The sequence below is a fragment of the Diabrotica virgifera genome, chromosome 7, assembly GCF_917563875.1.
Source record: "Diabrotica virgifera virgifera chromosome 7, PGI_DIABVI_V3a".
NCBI classification, from domain to species: domain Eukaryota; kingdom Metazoa; phylum Arthropoda; class Insecta; order Coleoptera; family Chrysomelidae; genus Diabrotica; species Diabrotica virgifera.
This window is the reverse complement of record NC_065449.1, coordinates 105,493,513-105,512,492: the sequence shown is the minus strand read 5'-3', so window position 1 is coordinate 105,512,492 and position 18,980 is coordinate 105,493,513. Positions and strand designations below refer to the sequence as shown.

The following is an 18,980-nucleotide window of genomic DNA, read 5'->3' as shown; positions in this document are numbered from 1 at the left end:
GAATGCTCTAGGAGAGAAAGGGCTCTAGGATATTTTAGCGAAAGGCCACAAGGGCGATGATTTACGGCGCCATAAGAGCAGTAAATCCATTGGTTGACTAACTCCTCCACCAATTGTAGATGAAATAGGAGTTAGTCAAATAATGCCTCGTCAGGTTTACTGCTCTTACGGCGCCGTAAATTATCGCCCGTGTGGCCTTAGCCTAATGGCAAGCGATGAGTAGGATATATAAGAAGGAAAGGGTGTCTAATGAATAGAGAGAGAGTGTGATGGTTTCAGTGTACAAAGCTAAAGGGGACATTCAGGATTTTAAGACCTATAGAGGGATAAAGTTAATGTCTTCGTCTTCTTTGTGTGCCGTGCTTGTTCTCAAGCGTTGGCTATCGTCGTATTAAAAGCTGATGAAATGTTTCTCGTTCGGCAGCTATATGAAACAATTCCTCAACCGTTCGACCTGTCCATTGTCCAATGTTACGCAGCCAGGACAGTTGTTTTCTCCAACCCAGCGTTTTTCTTCGATTTTGCCCTGAATGATCAACCGGAAAATGAAACCGCAAAATGAAAAAGATGTTTGTTAATCGAGACCTTCCTCTGGAGCTGAGGATAGGAGCCTTAAGATGCTACGTGTTCTCGACTTTGTTGTATAAAGTGGAAAGTTGGACACTAAAAGTAGAAAATATAAAGAAGTTGGAAGCCTTTGAGATGTGGTGCTATAGAAGGATTTTGAAAATACCATGGATCCAACGAGTTACAAATGCAGAAGTGTTAAGAAGGCTGCAAAAGGATTGCGAGGTGATAAAGAACATCAAAACAAGAAAGCTAGACTATTTAGGCCACATTACCAGAGGTGCGAAATATGAGATATTAAGGCTCATAATGCAAAGTAAAATAAAGGGTAAAAGATCTATAGGTAGAAGAAGAATTTCCTGGCTGAGAAACTTAAGAGAGTGGTATAGTTGCAGCTCAGTAGATCTTTTCAGAGCAGCCGCCAATAAGGTACGGATAGCTGTGATGATAGCCAACCTCCGATAGGAGAAGGAACTACAAGAAGAAGATCAACCGGAGTAAGCAATATATAGATCCTCTCATTATATAGCCGAAGAATTTGGAGATAATTGTGTGAAGATTAAGGAGAGAGACATTGATAGGAGAACAGGAAAGATGACAACAGATGCTTTGTTTGCTTTTAAACAGGTGATAGAGAAATACGGTGAGAAGAAAAGAGAGCTACATTTGGTATTTCTATATCTTGAGAAGACGTACGACAGAGTTCCTGAAAATAAGCTACGGAGATGTACTCGTATGAGAGAGAAATGGGTTTCTGGGAGGTACGTAGAGCTGAGGATGGTGAAGAAGAAGTTCTTCAAATTTTGGTCTCCCTTTTGTTTAAAACAGATGTTTGTCTCTATACCATCTTTGTTGTTTTATTTTTAATCCGAATTTTATCTCGCTCCGATTGTAACCTTTCACATTATTATTTTGTTCTATTGATTTCTCAATTTTTCTGTCATACACCCTTGTTTTAGTTCCCCTCGATATTTACTTTTCCTTGCTCAAGGACAAACTTTATTGAATTCATTAATTTTTTGATTCTTGAGTTGTGTAAAATCCTTCGACAGCATTTCCACCGTTTTTCATTTTATCCTTGTTTTTCTGAGGTCTATTTTACCATTTATAATCTTGAGATCTTGATTTTTTTTAAGTCAATCTTTCTTCTGTAAAGTTTACTAACGAAGGAGTTCATGTCAAATATATTTAGACTACCCTTTCACCAGGTAATTCAATTGAAACAATCAATGATCAAAGAAACAGCAAGAGAATAAAAAGCTGGCGAAGACAAATTGAGAAAAATACTTTAGAAGCTTATGACAAGAGACAGAAAAGGAGACACCTTCCAAATTTACAGTTAAATGGGTATAAGGAACCGAGAAGAAAATAAAGAATTCATTTTAACAAAAGAGAACAGAGAAAATTCTCTTTTAGGCCGGAATGCTGAACCCTTGGTAACAATCTATGATCTGAGTTTTTTACAATTTATAAATCAGGGAGACCTGAATCGAATGTGGTGGCCCCTGAATCGAATTAAATCTAAAGCTATTTTCTTATTTTATTTTAGTCATATTTGAGTACTAAGGCTGCAGAATTATGGATTTTTATCTAGATAAGCGGATAGTTGGTGGACTATTTATCGGTCTGTTTGCTTTATAAATTGTAAAAAGCCCAGACAATAGATTGTTACCAATTTACCAAGGATTCTGAGGGCCGGCGATAACGGGCCTGCAAGGGATGCACTGCAGGCGGGCGCCCCTGTTTAGGGGACGCCAAAATGAGCATTATTTGTTCTGCTGGTGTTATAAAAAATAATAATATAAAAAACAGAAGGACGCCTATGGTAATTTGGCAGGCGGGTGCCTTATATCCTAGCGCCGGTGGATTCCGACCTATTAGCTAAAAATTTTCTCTTTTCTCTTTTGTTTAAATAGATGTCACTAAAAGAAAAGTAGACCGAAATCAATTATTATACAAACTTTAAAAACCAGAATTCAATAAGCCACAGATACAGCATAGCATTTCACATCAAAGGTGCCCCATAACCGAGACTTCTTGACAAACCAAGAAAGAGCAAGACTCGTCTTTCAGCAAAACTGTTAACGTATTAAGCACCGATCATAAATTACGAGAAATAGATGCAGATTGAATGGAAAGACAAAATATTTAAGACCTAATTATTTTTTATAGACATAAACGCTCTATTAACGTTCACCACTTATCAATTAAATATCTAATGAGAAAACACGCCGTGGTTCAGTGACTCTTTCAGCAACTTTTTACGTTAAATAAAATATTTTATTACATTCATTATATGTAGATTCGAAAGGTGTAAACAATACTTCACACCTAAGAGCCGAAAAGAAGCCGTTCTGAATTTTACGATCGCTATAAAAAAAGCATACCCTATATTTTCACCAAGTAAATTAAAAAGGAAAACGGGCCAACTGAATTAAGATGTATTAATAAAATTTTTAATGTTTATATTTCTCGTGTGTGTTTTCTCGTAAAAACACTATTAAAATATAATAAAGTATAACGGATGTAGTTTAAGAAGTTACTTTTGATTTCGCTGGGTGATTATTTTATATGGCTCTGATTTCGTTGCCGAATAAGTTAAATAGATTTTTGAATAGATAAGAGAATAAAAAATAAACTAAGAAAATACAGCTTTAGATTTAATTCACCCGTGTTGAGCTGCCCCCCTTGCAAAAATTAAAAAACCAATAGCGCTGATTTATGAGCTATTTATGAGCTATTTATGAGCTTTCATATTCCGCAAATTAAAACTTTTAAGCTCGTTAGACTGGGCAGGAATCTAATAATATTTTGGTGGGGGGGCTTCTATCGATTTGTGGTTATTTTTAATAAAATAATTTTCACCCCGAGAAGGGGCGGTATCCACCCTCAGGGTAAAGGCGCAAGGTGGCACCATGTCACGTTTGTTCCTTGAGGTATCCTCCAACCCAGAGGTTCTCAAAGTGGGTGACGCGGCACCCTGGGGTGCCTCAAGCATAATATGCCAAGGGTGACGTGGAACATTTAAGAAAGTCAAACAACTGGGCGCTGCGCCACTGTCCAATCGAAACATTTTGACTATTTGTAATTTCTCTCGATTACAGGAATTTGTTATAACAAATTAAATCAACCCTCAAACGAACTTCTTTGAAATTGTTATCGCTCATTTGCAAGGTTTCGAAGAAAATATTGTAAACTATTTTCCTGACATTGACTGAGATGACTTATATAGCTGGATGATGGACCCGTTTTCGTGTGATCCAAAAAATAAATCTGTCGGAATGACAAATGAAGTTTTTCAAAATCTACTTGAGATCAGCAACGATAGCAGTTTAAAACTCAAATACCGTGAAGGAAGCCAAGAAGAGTTCTGGATGCAGGTATATTCAGAAAATAATTTTGTTGGCAAGGTTGCAGTGAAAAAACTTGTGTATTTCACATCGACTTATTTCTGTGAGTCTTCTTTCTCCGCATATGCTTACATTAAAAACAAAAAATACAGAAGCAAACTTCAAGCATCAAGGGATTTGAGGGTCAAACTTACAAATATTCCCATAATTATAAAGGATATAATGAAAACATCATCGAAACAGTTTCATTCATCACATTCATCATCATCAGGGCTTTTCATTCCGGGTGGAATGTTTGCCACTCTTACTTAGAGCTCTCTGATTCGCTTATTGCGGTGAATCACTCCACATTCCACTTGTATGTTGTCAAAGTTTGTTGTATGACTTGGCTTTCGTTACAATTTTCTTCCACTCATTTCGATATGTGCATAGTTCCCTCCAGTTTCTCACTTCCAGAATTTTGATATCTCTCATGACCTGGCCCTCCCATCTCTCTCTGGGTCTTCCCCTTGGACTTTCAGTTTCTGGTTTCCATCTGGTGATCCTCTTAATCAGTAGGTAGCTTTTCCTTCTCTCTATGTGTCCCAGCCATCTCAGCCTCTGTGCTTTAATAAATCTAACCATATCTTCTCCCTTCATTGTATCTCTTAGTTCATGGTTCATTCTTCTTCTCATTTCTCTGTTGTCCATTCTTATCGGGCTCATAATCCGTCTGAGGATTTTTCTTTCGAATATTCTCAATTTTTCTTCATCTTTTTCCGTGAGGCACATTGTCTCAGCTGCGTACGTAACTACTGGTCTGATTGCAACTCTGTATATTTACAGTTTTGTATTTCTGGATAAGTTCTTGTCCTTCATAAGCCTATGATATCTCCAGTGTGTTTTGTTGCCTTCTAGTATTCGTTCCGTTACTTCTTCACTTCTCTTGTTTTGGCCATTCACTATTACTCCCAAATATTTAAATTGTTGGACTCTTTCAAAAGTGTAGTTTTCTATTTTGATTTCTCTCGTCCTGTTATCTTCTCTTCTAGAGCAGAGTAGATATTTTGTTTTTCCTTCGTTAATTTCTAGACCTCTTTTCCGTGCTTCTTTTGCCAGGATTGTTTTTAATTTTGAGTTCATTCATTACATTAAGTAAGGATATTTGAATATCAAATGTACTGTATTTTATTGATCTGAAATAAAGTTTATATTGAAATCAAATGAGCCTCAGAATTGTATTTTTTTCATTTTTTGTCGTTTCCCAAATCGTTTGGCTTTAAGTGTTGGTATGCCTCGAAATATTTTTAGCCCTACAAGGGTGCCGCGACTAAAAAAGTTTGAGAACCGCTGCTCTAACCACTCACCAATTTTCGTGAAAATCGAGGAAGGTTCACCGAAATTGAAGATAATAGTTGGTTTTTAGCTTCAGTGACTGCACTACACAAAAAGAATTGAAATTTAATGATCTAAATGCGTGTATTTTGGGAGCTCATAAACTATTAAACGATATGTAGTCGCCAAATAATTAATTTAATGCTTTTTAAGTACAACTTTCTCTTAAGCCGGGAAGATGGGGTGGTTTCCTTGCGAAGGGGTTGTAGCTCAATAATCGAAATGCGCGTGATTTAGAGTTTATTCTTAGAATGTATAAGCTATACGAATTATATCCGCGATACAATATATTTTAATTTTTCTCAGCATTTTTCTCTTAAGTTTAATCAATTAAAGGGTTGTTTGGGGGTGAAGGGGATGAGCTCAAAAATCGAAACTATATCATTTCAAGAGCTCATAATTCTGTTCCGAAGATCGATTCAATATCCCTATTTTTAAGTAGTGGGCCCTCCCCCCCCCCCACTAAAATATTAAATTCCTGCCCAGTGTCCAGATTTAACAACATTAACGAGCCCAAAATTTTTAATTTGCGGAATATGAAAGCTCATGAATAGCTGATAAATCAGCGCTTTTTGTTGGGGGCAGCTCAACACGGGTACTTACACAATCGATTGACATAATATATGTTTTTCTTCTTAGAGTCATCAGAACCGCTTGTGGTATACCCTGAAGCAAAATAAATCTGGCTGTCTACTAAGAAAAGTATTAAACCATTATTTGTTGCTACTTCGGTCTACTTTTCTGTTCTTCACCACTACAGTTTTTGAACTATATTAATTTAGCTATAGGTAAAACGTACTCGGGATCCGACATAAAATCGGACCACGATCCACTTGTGGCCAAAATGAAACTTAGTTTAAAGAAAATTCAAAGACCAAAAATTCGGAAATACGATATTAATCAACTGAAAAATGAAACAGTAAAAGAAAACGTACAAAAATGCCTAAAAGGAGAAACGTGGGTTCATACAGAAATAGATAGCACAGAGGTAGAATTAGAAAAGATACACAAAGTAAGTCAAGAAATATCAGAGAAATACTAAGACCTGAAAGAACAAAGAAAAAGGAATGGATTGCAGAGGAGATTATATGTATGATTACTACAACAAAATAAATAACGAAATAAAAAGGGCTATTAAAATAGCAAAAGAAAATTGGTTAAGCTCGAAATGTACAGAGACAGAGTCATTACAACAAAAACATTATTCGTTTAACTTCCATAAAAAGATCAAAGAAGCTGCAGGCCTATATAAACACAAGAACACTGGATTTCTGACAGATAATCAGGGAAACATAGTATTGGAAATAGAACAAAAAAGAGATATTTGGATTAAATACGTGAAAAAAATTTTCAAGATATACGAAGTAACACTGGCATCACAACAAACACCAATTGCGAATCTAAGCGACTTACAGTCGAAGAAGTAAAGTATGCCATCAAAAGTACCCCAAAGAATTCTTAAAACTTATGAACTACGACGGCATAAAATGGTTGACAAATATATTTAATAATATATATGACACAGGCATAATACCCCAAAAATGGCTAGAATCAACTTTTATAAATCTCCAAAAAAACCCAATACGAGAAAGTGCGAAGACTTCTCATAACCATCAAAACAAAAAAATTAGAATATATAGGACATGTAATGAGAAATCAAGAACGTTACAGCCTTCTCCAAGGGAAGGTAAATGGCAAAAGTGGACCGGGAAGAAGACGCATTTCCTGGCTTCAAAATTTACGAAAGTGGTATAACACGACTACCACTGAACTGTTCTGCGCTTCGGTAAACAAAGTCAAAATAGCCATGATGATCGCCAACATCCGGAACGGATAGGCACTGTAGGAAGATAGGTAATTAGTTTGCATCTGTAAGGTCCAGCGCCCTCAACGCAACTGTTTTAAAAACGGTTGAAAACAAGTTGAGGAGGGAATTGACAAGGGGAGTAATCAACTAAGTTACAAAGAATAATATAGAAAAAATTAAAAAAAAGCAATTCGGCAAAGTATTGATGATGAAACCTTGCACATACTCCTAAATTCATTCCTGCCAACTCTTGGCAGGCTATTGCTGACCAAGACTGATGTGAGTGCTACTTCGAGTAGGAACATCCTGTAACCGGATAGTTATAACCATATTCATCGACATTATGTCGTTTAATTTAATATGTACTTTCAAGTATATAGTCTTTATTAGACTGTTTGACTCTGCGGTTATTAGCATAAGTAGGCACTTCAAAGGTTTAAAGTTAACTCAATATGGACTCATAAGTGCTAAAACGTTCGTTCAGAAAAAAAAATGAATTATTGTAGTCTAATTAATAACTATCAATAATTGTAATTTTTAATTAATATCTAGCAATTACAACAGGAGTTTTCACTTTGATGGTAAAGTTTTTTATTATAAAAAACCAACTCACCAATTATATCCTTTCCATCAGTACTCTTATGATCATGGTCGTCGTCGTCGTTGTTATTATCATCATCTTCGACTCGATTCCTCGGTTCCCACGTCATCTTGTTTTCCTTTTTCAGTCTTCTTCTTGCGTTAGCAAACCACGTGGAAACTTGTGTCAATGTCATTTTGGTGATAATCGCCAACATGATTTTTTCTCCTTTCGTCGGATAGGGGTTCTTTTTGTGCTCGTTGAGCCATGCTTTAAGAGTACTTGTTGTTTCTCGGGTAGCGTTTTTTCGCCTAGCACCATTGAGATCCATTCCGTATCTGAAACAATAAAAATATACCGTTACAAAAAAGATACACTAATTTAAATACTCAAACTAATAATTATCTCGCTGTAAAAACGGTATACGTTAAGCAAATACGTTTTCTAACTTATAGAGATACTGCGAATTTTTTCAGCCCTCTCCAATTTGAAGTTCCATTCTAAAACAAAACGAAGCTCGGATATGCGGTATTTTATGGGTACTATCACTTTAACGGGTGTTACATTATTAATCCTCCTCGTTATATAGGTGCCATCTATAAAATGGATCATAGTATTTAGATATTCTTTTAAAACCTGTTCAATTTTCAGCTCTTAATCTTAATAAATAATGGAAATATAATTTAAAATTGCCATATTACTTCGTATTAGTTATACATATAAAGTTGGCTAAAGGTTCTAAACCAAGGCCAGAATCAAAACAAAAAAAATATAAAGTTCATTTTTTTTGGTTTTTTGACATAATATTTTTAGTGAGCCTACTTACAAGCCCGTGTTATAAAATTTTCTTAAAGTTGTTATAAATGTTTTATAAGCTAAAAAGTTAGCCCTTTTTGAAACGGTTTTTTAATAGCAATTTTGAAATAATATAAAAATCAAAGAGTCAATTGCGATCTGCTAAATGCTTCTATAGTCTAGAGCGGGGGTGGGCAAAAGCAGGCCCGCGGGACCGATCCGGCCCTTTTGATTGCTTTATCCGACCCGTTGAAAAATTCTTCTTCGTCAAATTTCTTTGTCTAAATGCTTTAAAATGATACTTATAGCATTTGTGTCAAAAAAAATTTTGGGCAGTGCAGGGAAAAAAGTCCACCAAATAAATTGGCGGGTATACAGCGTACGTTCACGGTATAGTCTTCGGCTAGGAAGACATTTTGAAAATGTGATTTTGGCCCGCGCTTAAAAGTATTTGTCCACCCCTGGTCTAGAGTCATTGTTTGGGCAAGTAAAGTTACAAATTATTATTTAATAGATTTAGCTGTGCGATTTACCGCACTTCAATAATTCATTAATTTCCATAATTTCAAGTAGTTATATTATGTCATTCAAAAAACAAAGTTATTAACATTTATAAAGTATTGCAAAAATTAAAGTTTTTTGCAAATTATCTCGGTCAAAATGTACCGGGTGTCCCAATAAGAATGGCTCTCGGCCATATCTCAGGAACCGTTTATAGTAGAGCTTTGAAATAAAAAATTTTATAACAAAAGTTGCCCCAGGAAAAGCCTGGAAATTATTTTCATAATTGTGGGACCACCCCTAGAGGGCGTAATTGAATATCAAAAATTAAAAAATCTAAATTTTACAAAATTTTCCTAATGAAGGGGCACTGGAAATCCGATCGTCGTATTCCTCATAAAATTCTACGCATATTTGATTTCACAAGTTTAGGTCTACCTTTGGAAACAAGAGGTGGGGGTGAGTGGGAACCTTGTTATGAAAAACTGGCTGTGAGTCCGGTTCTGCTTAATCAAATTTTGCAAAGTTGGTCTTGTTGAAGGCAGATCTTTTTCGTCAATGTAAAAGTTATGATTTCGAACCAACATACTGAGTAATATGCCAGCTAGAAGGCGTTATTTAATTTTTTTCAGAAATCTAGTTTTCTTTGGAAAATATTAAATACAAACATGCATTTTTAATACCATATTACAAAATTAGACAAAATTAGCAACAGAATAGCGAAAACCGCATGTTAATACCTTTTTTCTATCTCGAGATATCTTACAAAACGTGTAAATTTAAAAACACAACTATTACTGTCACCGGTAAACGAAGTTTAGGAAAAGTAGAGTGCTATGGAAACAACAAAGGAGCATTTTCCAGCTGTCAACGTATATTAGGTCTTTTTAACGCTTTTCATTTGTTTCGAGCCTCGTTTATATCTCGTATATTAATATTATACACGGATTATACGGCATATGACAGAGGCTCGAAACAAATGAGAAGCGTTGAAAAGCCCTATTGCAAAGAAATAAAAAAAACTATTTAGTGATGACATAAATGTTCAAATTTTTGCCCATCATTTTCGTTGCAAACATTTACTATTTCAAGAGTAGATTGAACAGCAGTCTCAATTTCTGCTCTCAATATGCTTTGAATGGCGTTTAGTATTCTCTGTTTAATGTATTCTAGAGTAGTGTATGATGGGCAACAATTTGAATATTTAGGTCGTCACTAAGTAGTTCTTTTTGTTGTTTGTTATATTTAATTTTAATAGTATCGTTTCTCTTTATATTGTTGTTTTAATTAATTATATTTTTATAAGATGACATCTGGAAAATGTTATTTTGTTTTTTTCCACAGCACACTACTTTTCATTAACTTAGTTTACCGGTGATAGTAACAGTTATGTATCAAATTTACACGTTTCTCGAGATATCTTGAGATATAAAAAAGGTATCGACATGCGGTTTTCGCTATTCTATTGCTAATTTAATCTAATTTTATAAATTATGATTAAAAATGCATACTTGTATTTAATATTTTCCAAAGAAAACTAGATTTCTGAAGAACATGAAATAACGCCTCCCAGCTGGCTTATTACTTATTAGGATGGTTCAAAATTATCACGCTTACATTGAAGAAAAAGATCTGTCTTTAACAAGACCCAGTTTTCAAAATTTGATTTAGCAGAACCGGACTTACAGCCATTTTTTCATAACAAGGTTCCCACTCACCCCCACCTCTTATTTGCAAAAGTAGAGTTAAACTTGTTAAATCAAATATGCGCAAAGTTTTATGAAGAATACAATAATCGGATTTCCAGTGCCCCTTCATTAGGAAAATTTTGTAAAATTTAGATTTTTTAATTTTTGATATTCAATTACGCCCTCTAGCGGTGGACCCACAATTATGAAAATAATTTCCAGGCTTTTCCTGAGGCAACTTTTGTTATAAAATTTTTTATTTCAAAGCTCTACTATAAACGGTTCCTGAGATATGGCCGAGAGCCATTCTTATTGGGACACCCGGTACAAGAAACGTTTTAGCAGGCGATTTACCTGTTCGTGATTGGTTAAAAAAACAAAAGTGAAATCCGCTGTATGACTTCAAGAATTTGTCATCAGCTAGCCCTCGTACCTACACCTCTAACTTTTGGAATCTTCAAAAGCATGTATTAGCTTTGTACGTGAAATCGATGATTTTTTCAGAGTTTTACAACGGTAGTTATGAATCCATGTATTTGATTTCAGAAACTGTAGTTTACAAATTTATTATTTTAGATTACAAATCTATTACTTTTTAATTATTACTGTCATCCACAAATTTTTGGTAAAATAAATATAACTAAAATTACTTCTCAGTAAACGATAAAGGGACAAAAGCAAAATATTGAAATCCACATGAGTTTAATATGAATAAAAGTAAAAATTTAAAAATTTTGTATAAAAATTGTATAGCTACATTGAACGCAAAGAAAAATAAGTAAAATAAATAAAAATTAGTTAAAAAAAATAACTGAAAAAATAAAAAAAAAGCTGTAAATGATGGTAGAGCTTCGAAAAACCTTCAAAAAATGATAGGTAAACACCAAAGATAAACGTAATAGAGAAAGACAAAACAACGAGCAAGAAAGGCAAAAAATGAAAAAAAAAATTACACAAATCTGCTCATACTAAAATAAGTACATAGTTTTACACCAAATTATCGAAACACTCTACCAGTAGTAGTTAAATAACATAATATAAAAAGATATTTTGCTTTACAGTGATTTTACAGAAGAAGTTTTATTATTAGGTTTATCATGTGTGTGGGAAGAAACAGATATTAATAGGCTTTTAGCTTTTAAGTTTTAAGAGGCAAGTAATAAAATTGTTATTGGAAGGTATTTCCGATTTATTTTCGATAATTTCTAAATTTAAATAATTAACAGTAATTTAATTTTTTGTATTTATTTATTCAAATCATACGAATGTAACAGTTTTAAGAGGCTGCATCAGCGCGTCATCAAGATGGAAAACGCGTTCCAAGATTGCAGCTTTAATTTTAAATATTTTGTCGAGTTATTTGGCACACATATACCTACGTAATATAGTAAAGAATGGCGGTACAGAGCCCAATTTAACAAATATGTTAGTATGTGGAAATTAAATAAAATATTACACAAACGAGTATATAGCGCCATTAAGAATAACAAAAAAATACACTTTCTCCAAATAAACTTTCTTATCCCATGCCTAGTTTTTGTGTCATATGGAACTACTGAAATCGATTATCTATGACAAGAAATATAACTTATCTGACTGATTTGGCAAAATTTAGCGTGCTTATAAGTATATTATTTTCACAATATTGTGCCTTCGTCTTTGAAGTGTCACATACTACCAACGCACTGTCGCCAAAGGTTCGCAGAACTTTCGAAAAACGGTGCGGCTACTATGATGTAGCCTCTTAAGGAAAGTATTGTTTTATATGGGATTAAACCACCATTGATTGTAATGAGAATTAAATTTTGCATTTTTATTGACGTTTGACGTTTCTTTACTTCCATTTTGTAGGTAAGTAGCTATGTTTTTAGTGAATTTCTGAGAGATGAAGTTGTACCCTCTTGTTGATATCAAATTCTGATATAGCTGTGCTTATTAATTATAGATGCTAATTATAGATGATGCGTCTCTGACCTATTAACTCCTTGATGTTGTTATATGCTTATTGTTGACGTCTTCTTTCAATATTGGCAACTATAGACTTTGCAACAGTCTACTGATGTTTACTATACCGAGAGAGAATTATACTTTACTGACACCATGTACCAAAAGCGATCGACCGAAGTCTTTCTACCAAATATTTACTACACATTTTTCTTCTTTTAGAATAATAAAGACTGCTTCTTTGATTTTCCTCTTTTCTGTGACTTTTTTTCGTGAATGTTAAGGGCATAGGCGCAAAATTTCGCGCCAATGTGTCTTAATTGCATTCATTTTTTTTTCGAATCCTGAGAAAACTAATAGGTATTTTTGAAAAATTTAAACGCAGAATGAAAGAATGCATTATTACATTACTGTTTATTTTAATAAGTTACAGGGGTGAAAAAAAGAGAAAATTTAGTGTGATTTTTAATTTCAAAATATCTTATCCAAAAGAAACTTTTTGATTATTCGAAGGGACTTCCGGCCCTCGATAATAATCTAATCTTTCATTCTGCGTTTAAATGTTTCAAAAAACTTACTAGTTTTCTCAGTATTCGAGAAAAAATGAATGCAACTAAGACACATTGATGCGAAATTTTGCGCCTATGCCCTTAATATTCGCGAAAAACAAAAGTCAGAAAAAAGAGGAAAATCAAAGAAGCAGTCTTTATTATTCTAAAAGAAGAAAAATGTGTAGTAAATGTAGAATGCATTTAAAACACATTGGAGCGAAATTTTGTGCCTACACCCTTAAGGCATATTTCCATTGTATTCTGTGCTCATTGGCCCAGGCATGTTAGCATATCTAGGTCTGTCAAAGTATCTGTTTTTGACGTATGATTCGTGCTGATTTATCGTAATACTTAATAGTCTTGAGGTTTCTCCCAGATAAATAACGTTGCATTCATAAAATATTTTATAAATGCAGTCCTTGTTATCAAACGACCCGGAAATCGACCATTTCTGGGTCGTTTTTGGTGTTTTGTTGTTTTCTTTCTTCAACCTTGTAAAATTCCTTGTTTATAAAAGACAATGGATAATCATTTTTAGTTAAGATCTTCGTTAGCCGGTTTTTTTCTTGGTTTTCGTTCGTCTGCTTTCGGGCAAATCAAACGATAAGCCAGAAAACTACCGCCCCATAGCTCTACTCAGCATAGTATATAAACTATTAGAAAAGCTTCTTCTCAACAGAATGAGTCACAGGATACTAGAAAACTTCCCCATTGAACAAGCTGGCTTCCGCTCTTATCGAAGCTGTACTGACCAAGTGCTGTCATTAACAACTTTTATAGAAGCTAGTTTTCAAAAGAAACAAAAGACAGGAACAATATTCATAGATCTAACAGCAGCATATGATACTGTTTGGAGACAGGGATTAATATATAAACCGGCCCGTATTATCCCCTGCAGAAAGATAATTAACCTCATTGACAACATGTTGACAAACAGAGCCTTCCAGGTTATAATGGGAAAGGAGACGAGTAGACAGATGAAACTTAACAACGGCCTTCCACAGGGTTATGTCCTTGTCCCCTTACTTTTCTGCCTCTATATTGCTGACATGCCTGAAACCGAATCTCGGAAGTTTGGATATACTGACGACTGGACCCTTGCAACAAGCCACCGATCTTTAGAAACTACAGAAATCACTCTTACGAACGACCTATCCATCCTCGGCGAATACCTTAAGAAATGGAGACTACAACCAAGTACTACAAAAACTGAAGTATCAGCTTTTCATTTCAACAACAAGCTGGCAAACAGAGAATTGCGAGTGTATTTTAATAACAAGCTGTTGAAACACAATAAATACCCGAAATACCTTGGAGTTACTCTAGATAGAACGCTCACAGTCAGAGAACACCTGAAGAAAACAGCAGCAAAATTGAAAACACGCAACAATATAATACAGAAACTCTGCGGCACTGCATGTGGGCCCACAGCATCAACTTTAAGATCCTCTGCTCTTGGCCTGATATATCCGGTGGAATAATACTGTGCACCAGTGTGGCTAAGTAGCAGGCATACCCACCTGGTCGACACTCAACTAAACCGTGTATGATAACAGGCACAATTAAGCCCACTCCTACAATGTGGCTGCCCACCCCTACAATGTGGCTGCCCACCCCTACAATGTGGCTACCCACCCTTAGTAATATAGCACCACCCAACCTACGCCGCGAACATGAATTGGTTAAAGAATACAACAAAATAATGGAGAGTCGCCATCTTCTAGTCCACAATGACATCCCCGATATTCTTGGAAACCGTCTCCGATCCAGGTTACCCCCTCTACAATCTGCTCAAGCGCTGCAGCAATCCAACTTTGACTTAAATGCCCGATGGAGAGAAAATTGGGAAAGTAAGACAGATCTGCATTACCATGCCATAGTCTACCGGACATCATAGAAAAACCTGGCGAATTTGAACGTCCCCGTAAGATTTGGGCAGCCCTTAATCGAATTCGAACAAACTGTGGAAGATGCCGACTTCCTCTACAGATGGGGTAAACTTCCCTCGTCTTCTTGTGACTGCGGCGCTGCAAGACAGACGATCAGACACATTGTTCAGGACTGCCCACGCAGAGCATACACATGCGACCCTATAGACTTTGTAATGGCAACCGAAGGGGCAATCGAATATATAAAAAAACTGGATATCTGTTTGTGATGCATTGTATAATGCATAAATCTGAATATATTCTGTGATGTACTTAAGCCATACGCTAAATAAAAAAAATAAATTTCTTGGTTTTATTTTGGTACTTTTTTTTGATAAGACATATGGAGATGATTCTTTTACGGAATTGTTGAGACAACCTGAAACTTTGTCGTTGTATTAATAATATGTATCGTTTGTTTTACCCATGTACACCCTGCATATGTACTGGTTTAAATGCAGTTCTATATAACTCTTCAGAGCAGCAGTAGATAGAGTAAAGCTAGTGATGATGATATCCAACCTCCGTTTAGGAGACGGCACTTAAAGAAGAAGACCCTGTAGGTATATGGGTTAAAAGTTGACATAATGTGATACATACATACATAATGAGAAAAGTTGACATACACCTTGTATAATGAACATGAAATGAAAATGAACAAAATTCAATCAACGGTTCAGAAGAAAAATATACTTAGTTCGTAACTTTTGTTGATTTAAGTATACATATTATATTTGCCTCAATACCTATAGCTTACAATCCAAACTTATCCGTCTGTCTCATGCATCATTATTTCAAAACTACTTATTGATATTCAATTCTAACCGTCCAACCTGCTTAGTTTCGAGTGTGAAAGGCGTTAGAAAATTGATAACAATCGAAATATTCATCCAACACCGGAAAATAAGAAGCCGGTGTCACACGTCAAGATCTCACTTCTGTGGAAACAGATGTGCCTCGAATATACACACATACAGCCAAGTGAAACACCTAGGGGATGGATGGATCTAGCAGCCGAAATTAAAATGCGCTGTCAAGGCATATCACTGGAGGAACACGATGCATTTGATTATTTTTGTAGGGATGTGACTATTTGGTAACGGTTATACGGAACTGGTATTTAGTATGAAGTAAATATAAAACTACCGAAGAATATACTAGAGTGCTATGGTTTTTTGAAGTTATACTTCTTTAGGCGCGATTTCATTAAAAATTGTTAGTGCTACGCGCAGATACGTTAAACGTTCGCTCTGATTGGGCATTCCAATGACATGTCAAAAATTATTCAATATGGCGGGTGTGGTTAAAGAATGTGTTGTTGTCATTTTTATTTATTGTTGTGGTTGTTAAGTTGTATTTAAAAAGTTGTGAGAACAGAGACAAAAGTGAGTTTATAGTTGTATTAATTACATGAAAAAGTTGAAAACATTACGGAAAACCTGATTGAAATTGATGAACCACATACAGGAATTGACGATAAAAAATGGTGGAACCAGATAGGTTATCTGATGTTAACGTTCAGCTCTCAAACAGGAAAAGAAAAAGACGACATCAAATTTCAGAGGATGACTGGCAGTGTAACCAGGCGAAGATTTTACGTGAGCAAGGGAGGGAATATTAATATAGAAAAAAAGAGTGTGTGTACTTTGTACACACGTAAGCACTAATACTTCTATTATTATGATTTCAATTAAACAAATATATTTTAAACAATTTAATTGTATTTTTATTTAAATATTAAACTAATTTTAATACTTAAAATAATACCACAAATTAAAACTAACGTTAATACGTCATTTTTTTACTGAAGCCGTCGCTAAACGTTGCGCGGTAACTATTATTACTCTCAAGCAATAATGTATCACCTTTCCCTCTTAATACATAAATATCTATTATTGATTATACACTATTAGGCCAGGTTTTTTCAACAAGTAATACCTATAGGAACAAATTGTAACTATTTCCTGCGTAGGATCTGGCGGCCATTTTTATATATAAACAATTAACTGTCAAAAAATGACATTTTTCCCTTTTTTTCAAATCAATGGAAAACAGTGAAACTTATGAGTTTTTTAGTACAAATATCTGTGAGGTGAGATTATGGAAAAATCTTTAAAATGACATATTACAAAGTTTGATACTCATTTATTGTTAATATAATTGCGAGAAAAGTCGGAATTGCAAAAAAAATATTTTCGCAATAATTGTTGTAAAAATTAGTGTACAGGTTTAAAATTTTTGTCAAATGAGGGTTCTTTGGTGCTTCATATGTGATAAAAATTTCAAAGCGATTCATTCCATTGTTTAAATTTTATTCGAATTGTTTATCTCAGAGAGCATTTTTTTTACCATAACAGAAGTCAGAAAAAAATGACGTTAGAACCATTCCACAGGTGTCAAATGGAAGAGCATGAGCTATATTTTCAACTTGATTTAAAGAAAGCGATAAAAAATGCATGTATTAGTAATAAATAATTATGCAAAACTATCGTAAATCTTTCCTTATAAACATTTTGGGTAACTTTTTCCAAAAAAATTAACTTTTTTACCCTGTTTTAAGTGCACAACTACCAACTAATGTTATTTATATCATAAATTGATAAAAAATTGTAATAAATATATATAATTTCTTATATAACAAAATAAAAAGTTTATAAGGAAATATTTATGATACTTTTGCATAATTATTTATTACTAATAAATACATTTTTTATTCACTTTTTTTAAACCAAGTTGAAAACATAGCTCATGCTCTTTAGTTTGACACCTGTGGAATGGTTCTAACGTCATTTTTTTCTGACTTATGTTATTGCAAAAAAAATGCTTTCTGGGATAAACAATTTGAATAAAATTTAAACAATTGAATGAATCACTGTGAAATTTTTATCACATATTAAACACCAAAGAACCCTTATATGACAAAAATTTCAAAGCTGTACACTAATTTTTACAATAGATATTGCGAAATTAATTTTTTTTGCAATTCCGACTTTTTTCGCAATTATATTAACAATAAATGAGTATATCAAACTTTGTAATACGTCATTTTAAAGCTTTTTCCATAATCTCAAAGATATTTGTACTAAGAAAACCATAAGTTTCACTGTTTTCCATTGATTTGGAAAAAAAGGGAAAAATGCCATTTTTTTGACACTTAATTGTTTATAAATAAAAATGGCCGCCAGATCCTACGCAGGAAATAGTTACAATTTGCTCTTATAGGTATAACCTCTCGAAAAAACTCTTCAGTACCCTGGCTGCTCGAGTGTCATGGGAAAAACCTTATTACCCTGGACTATATAATATTAATACATTTCGGTAAGCAATAAAAAGCGACTAACATGATTAACTAGAATAAAGAATTATAGACAGTATTTGTACAGTAACCAAAAACAAGAAAAATATCTCTGACAAGTAATAATGCCTAACTTCTCACTGTACGAGGAACATGGCCATGACGAAAAGTCCTATTATCTAAGTTTTGGTAACGGCGTGACGTTAGAAATATTGAATGACGTAAGCTTATTTTTGTAAATACTAACAAAACTATATTAAGGGCCGGTTGTTCGAACGCTAATCAAGAAGTTGATTATAATCAATCATTTATTGTAATCAATTTTCTTGATGGGAATCAAATCGCGACATGAAAAATACATGTAAAACACTAATCAGTAATTGATTGTAGGTAAAACAGTAATTAAAATATAGCCGCAGCTCTTAAATTATTAAAAATTGCTTATTATTGTTATTGATTTGTAAGTAAAAACAAGAAATTAACATCAGAAAGAGTTTAATTATGTTTTATTTTAAATTAAAACCAAAATAATAAAATAAATCAGTCAACATAACCTCAAAATGCGACATCTGTCAGAAGTACGCTTAATCAAATATAATT

At 34.1% G+C, this 18,980-nt stretch overlaps 1 protein-coding gene across 1 annotated transcript in view; it reads right to left on the bottom strand.

The window, feature by feature from the left end:
• Positions 1-18,980, bottom strand: part of LOC114330659 (homeobox protein caupolican) — a 260,203-nt gene that overhangs the window by 13,810 nt on the left and 227,413 nt on the right. The window contains exon 4 of the mRNA XM_028280065.2: positions 7,712-8,016. Within this exon, the coding sequence (XP_028135866.1) occupies positions 7,712-8,016 (305 nt within the window). The remainder of the gene's footprint in view (positions 1-7,711; positions 8,017-18,980) is intronic.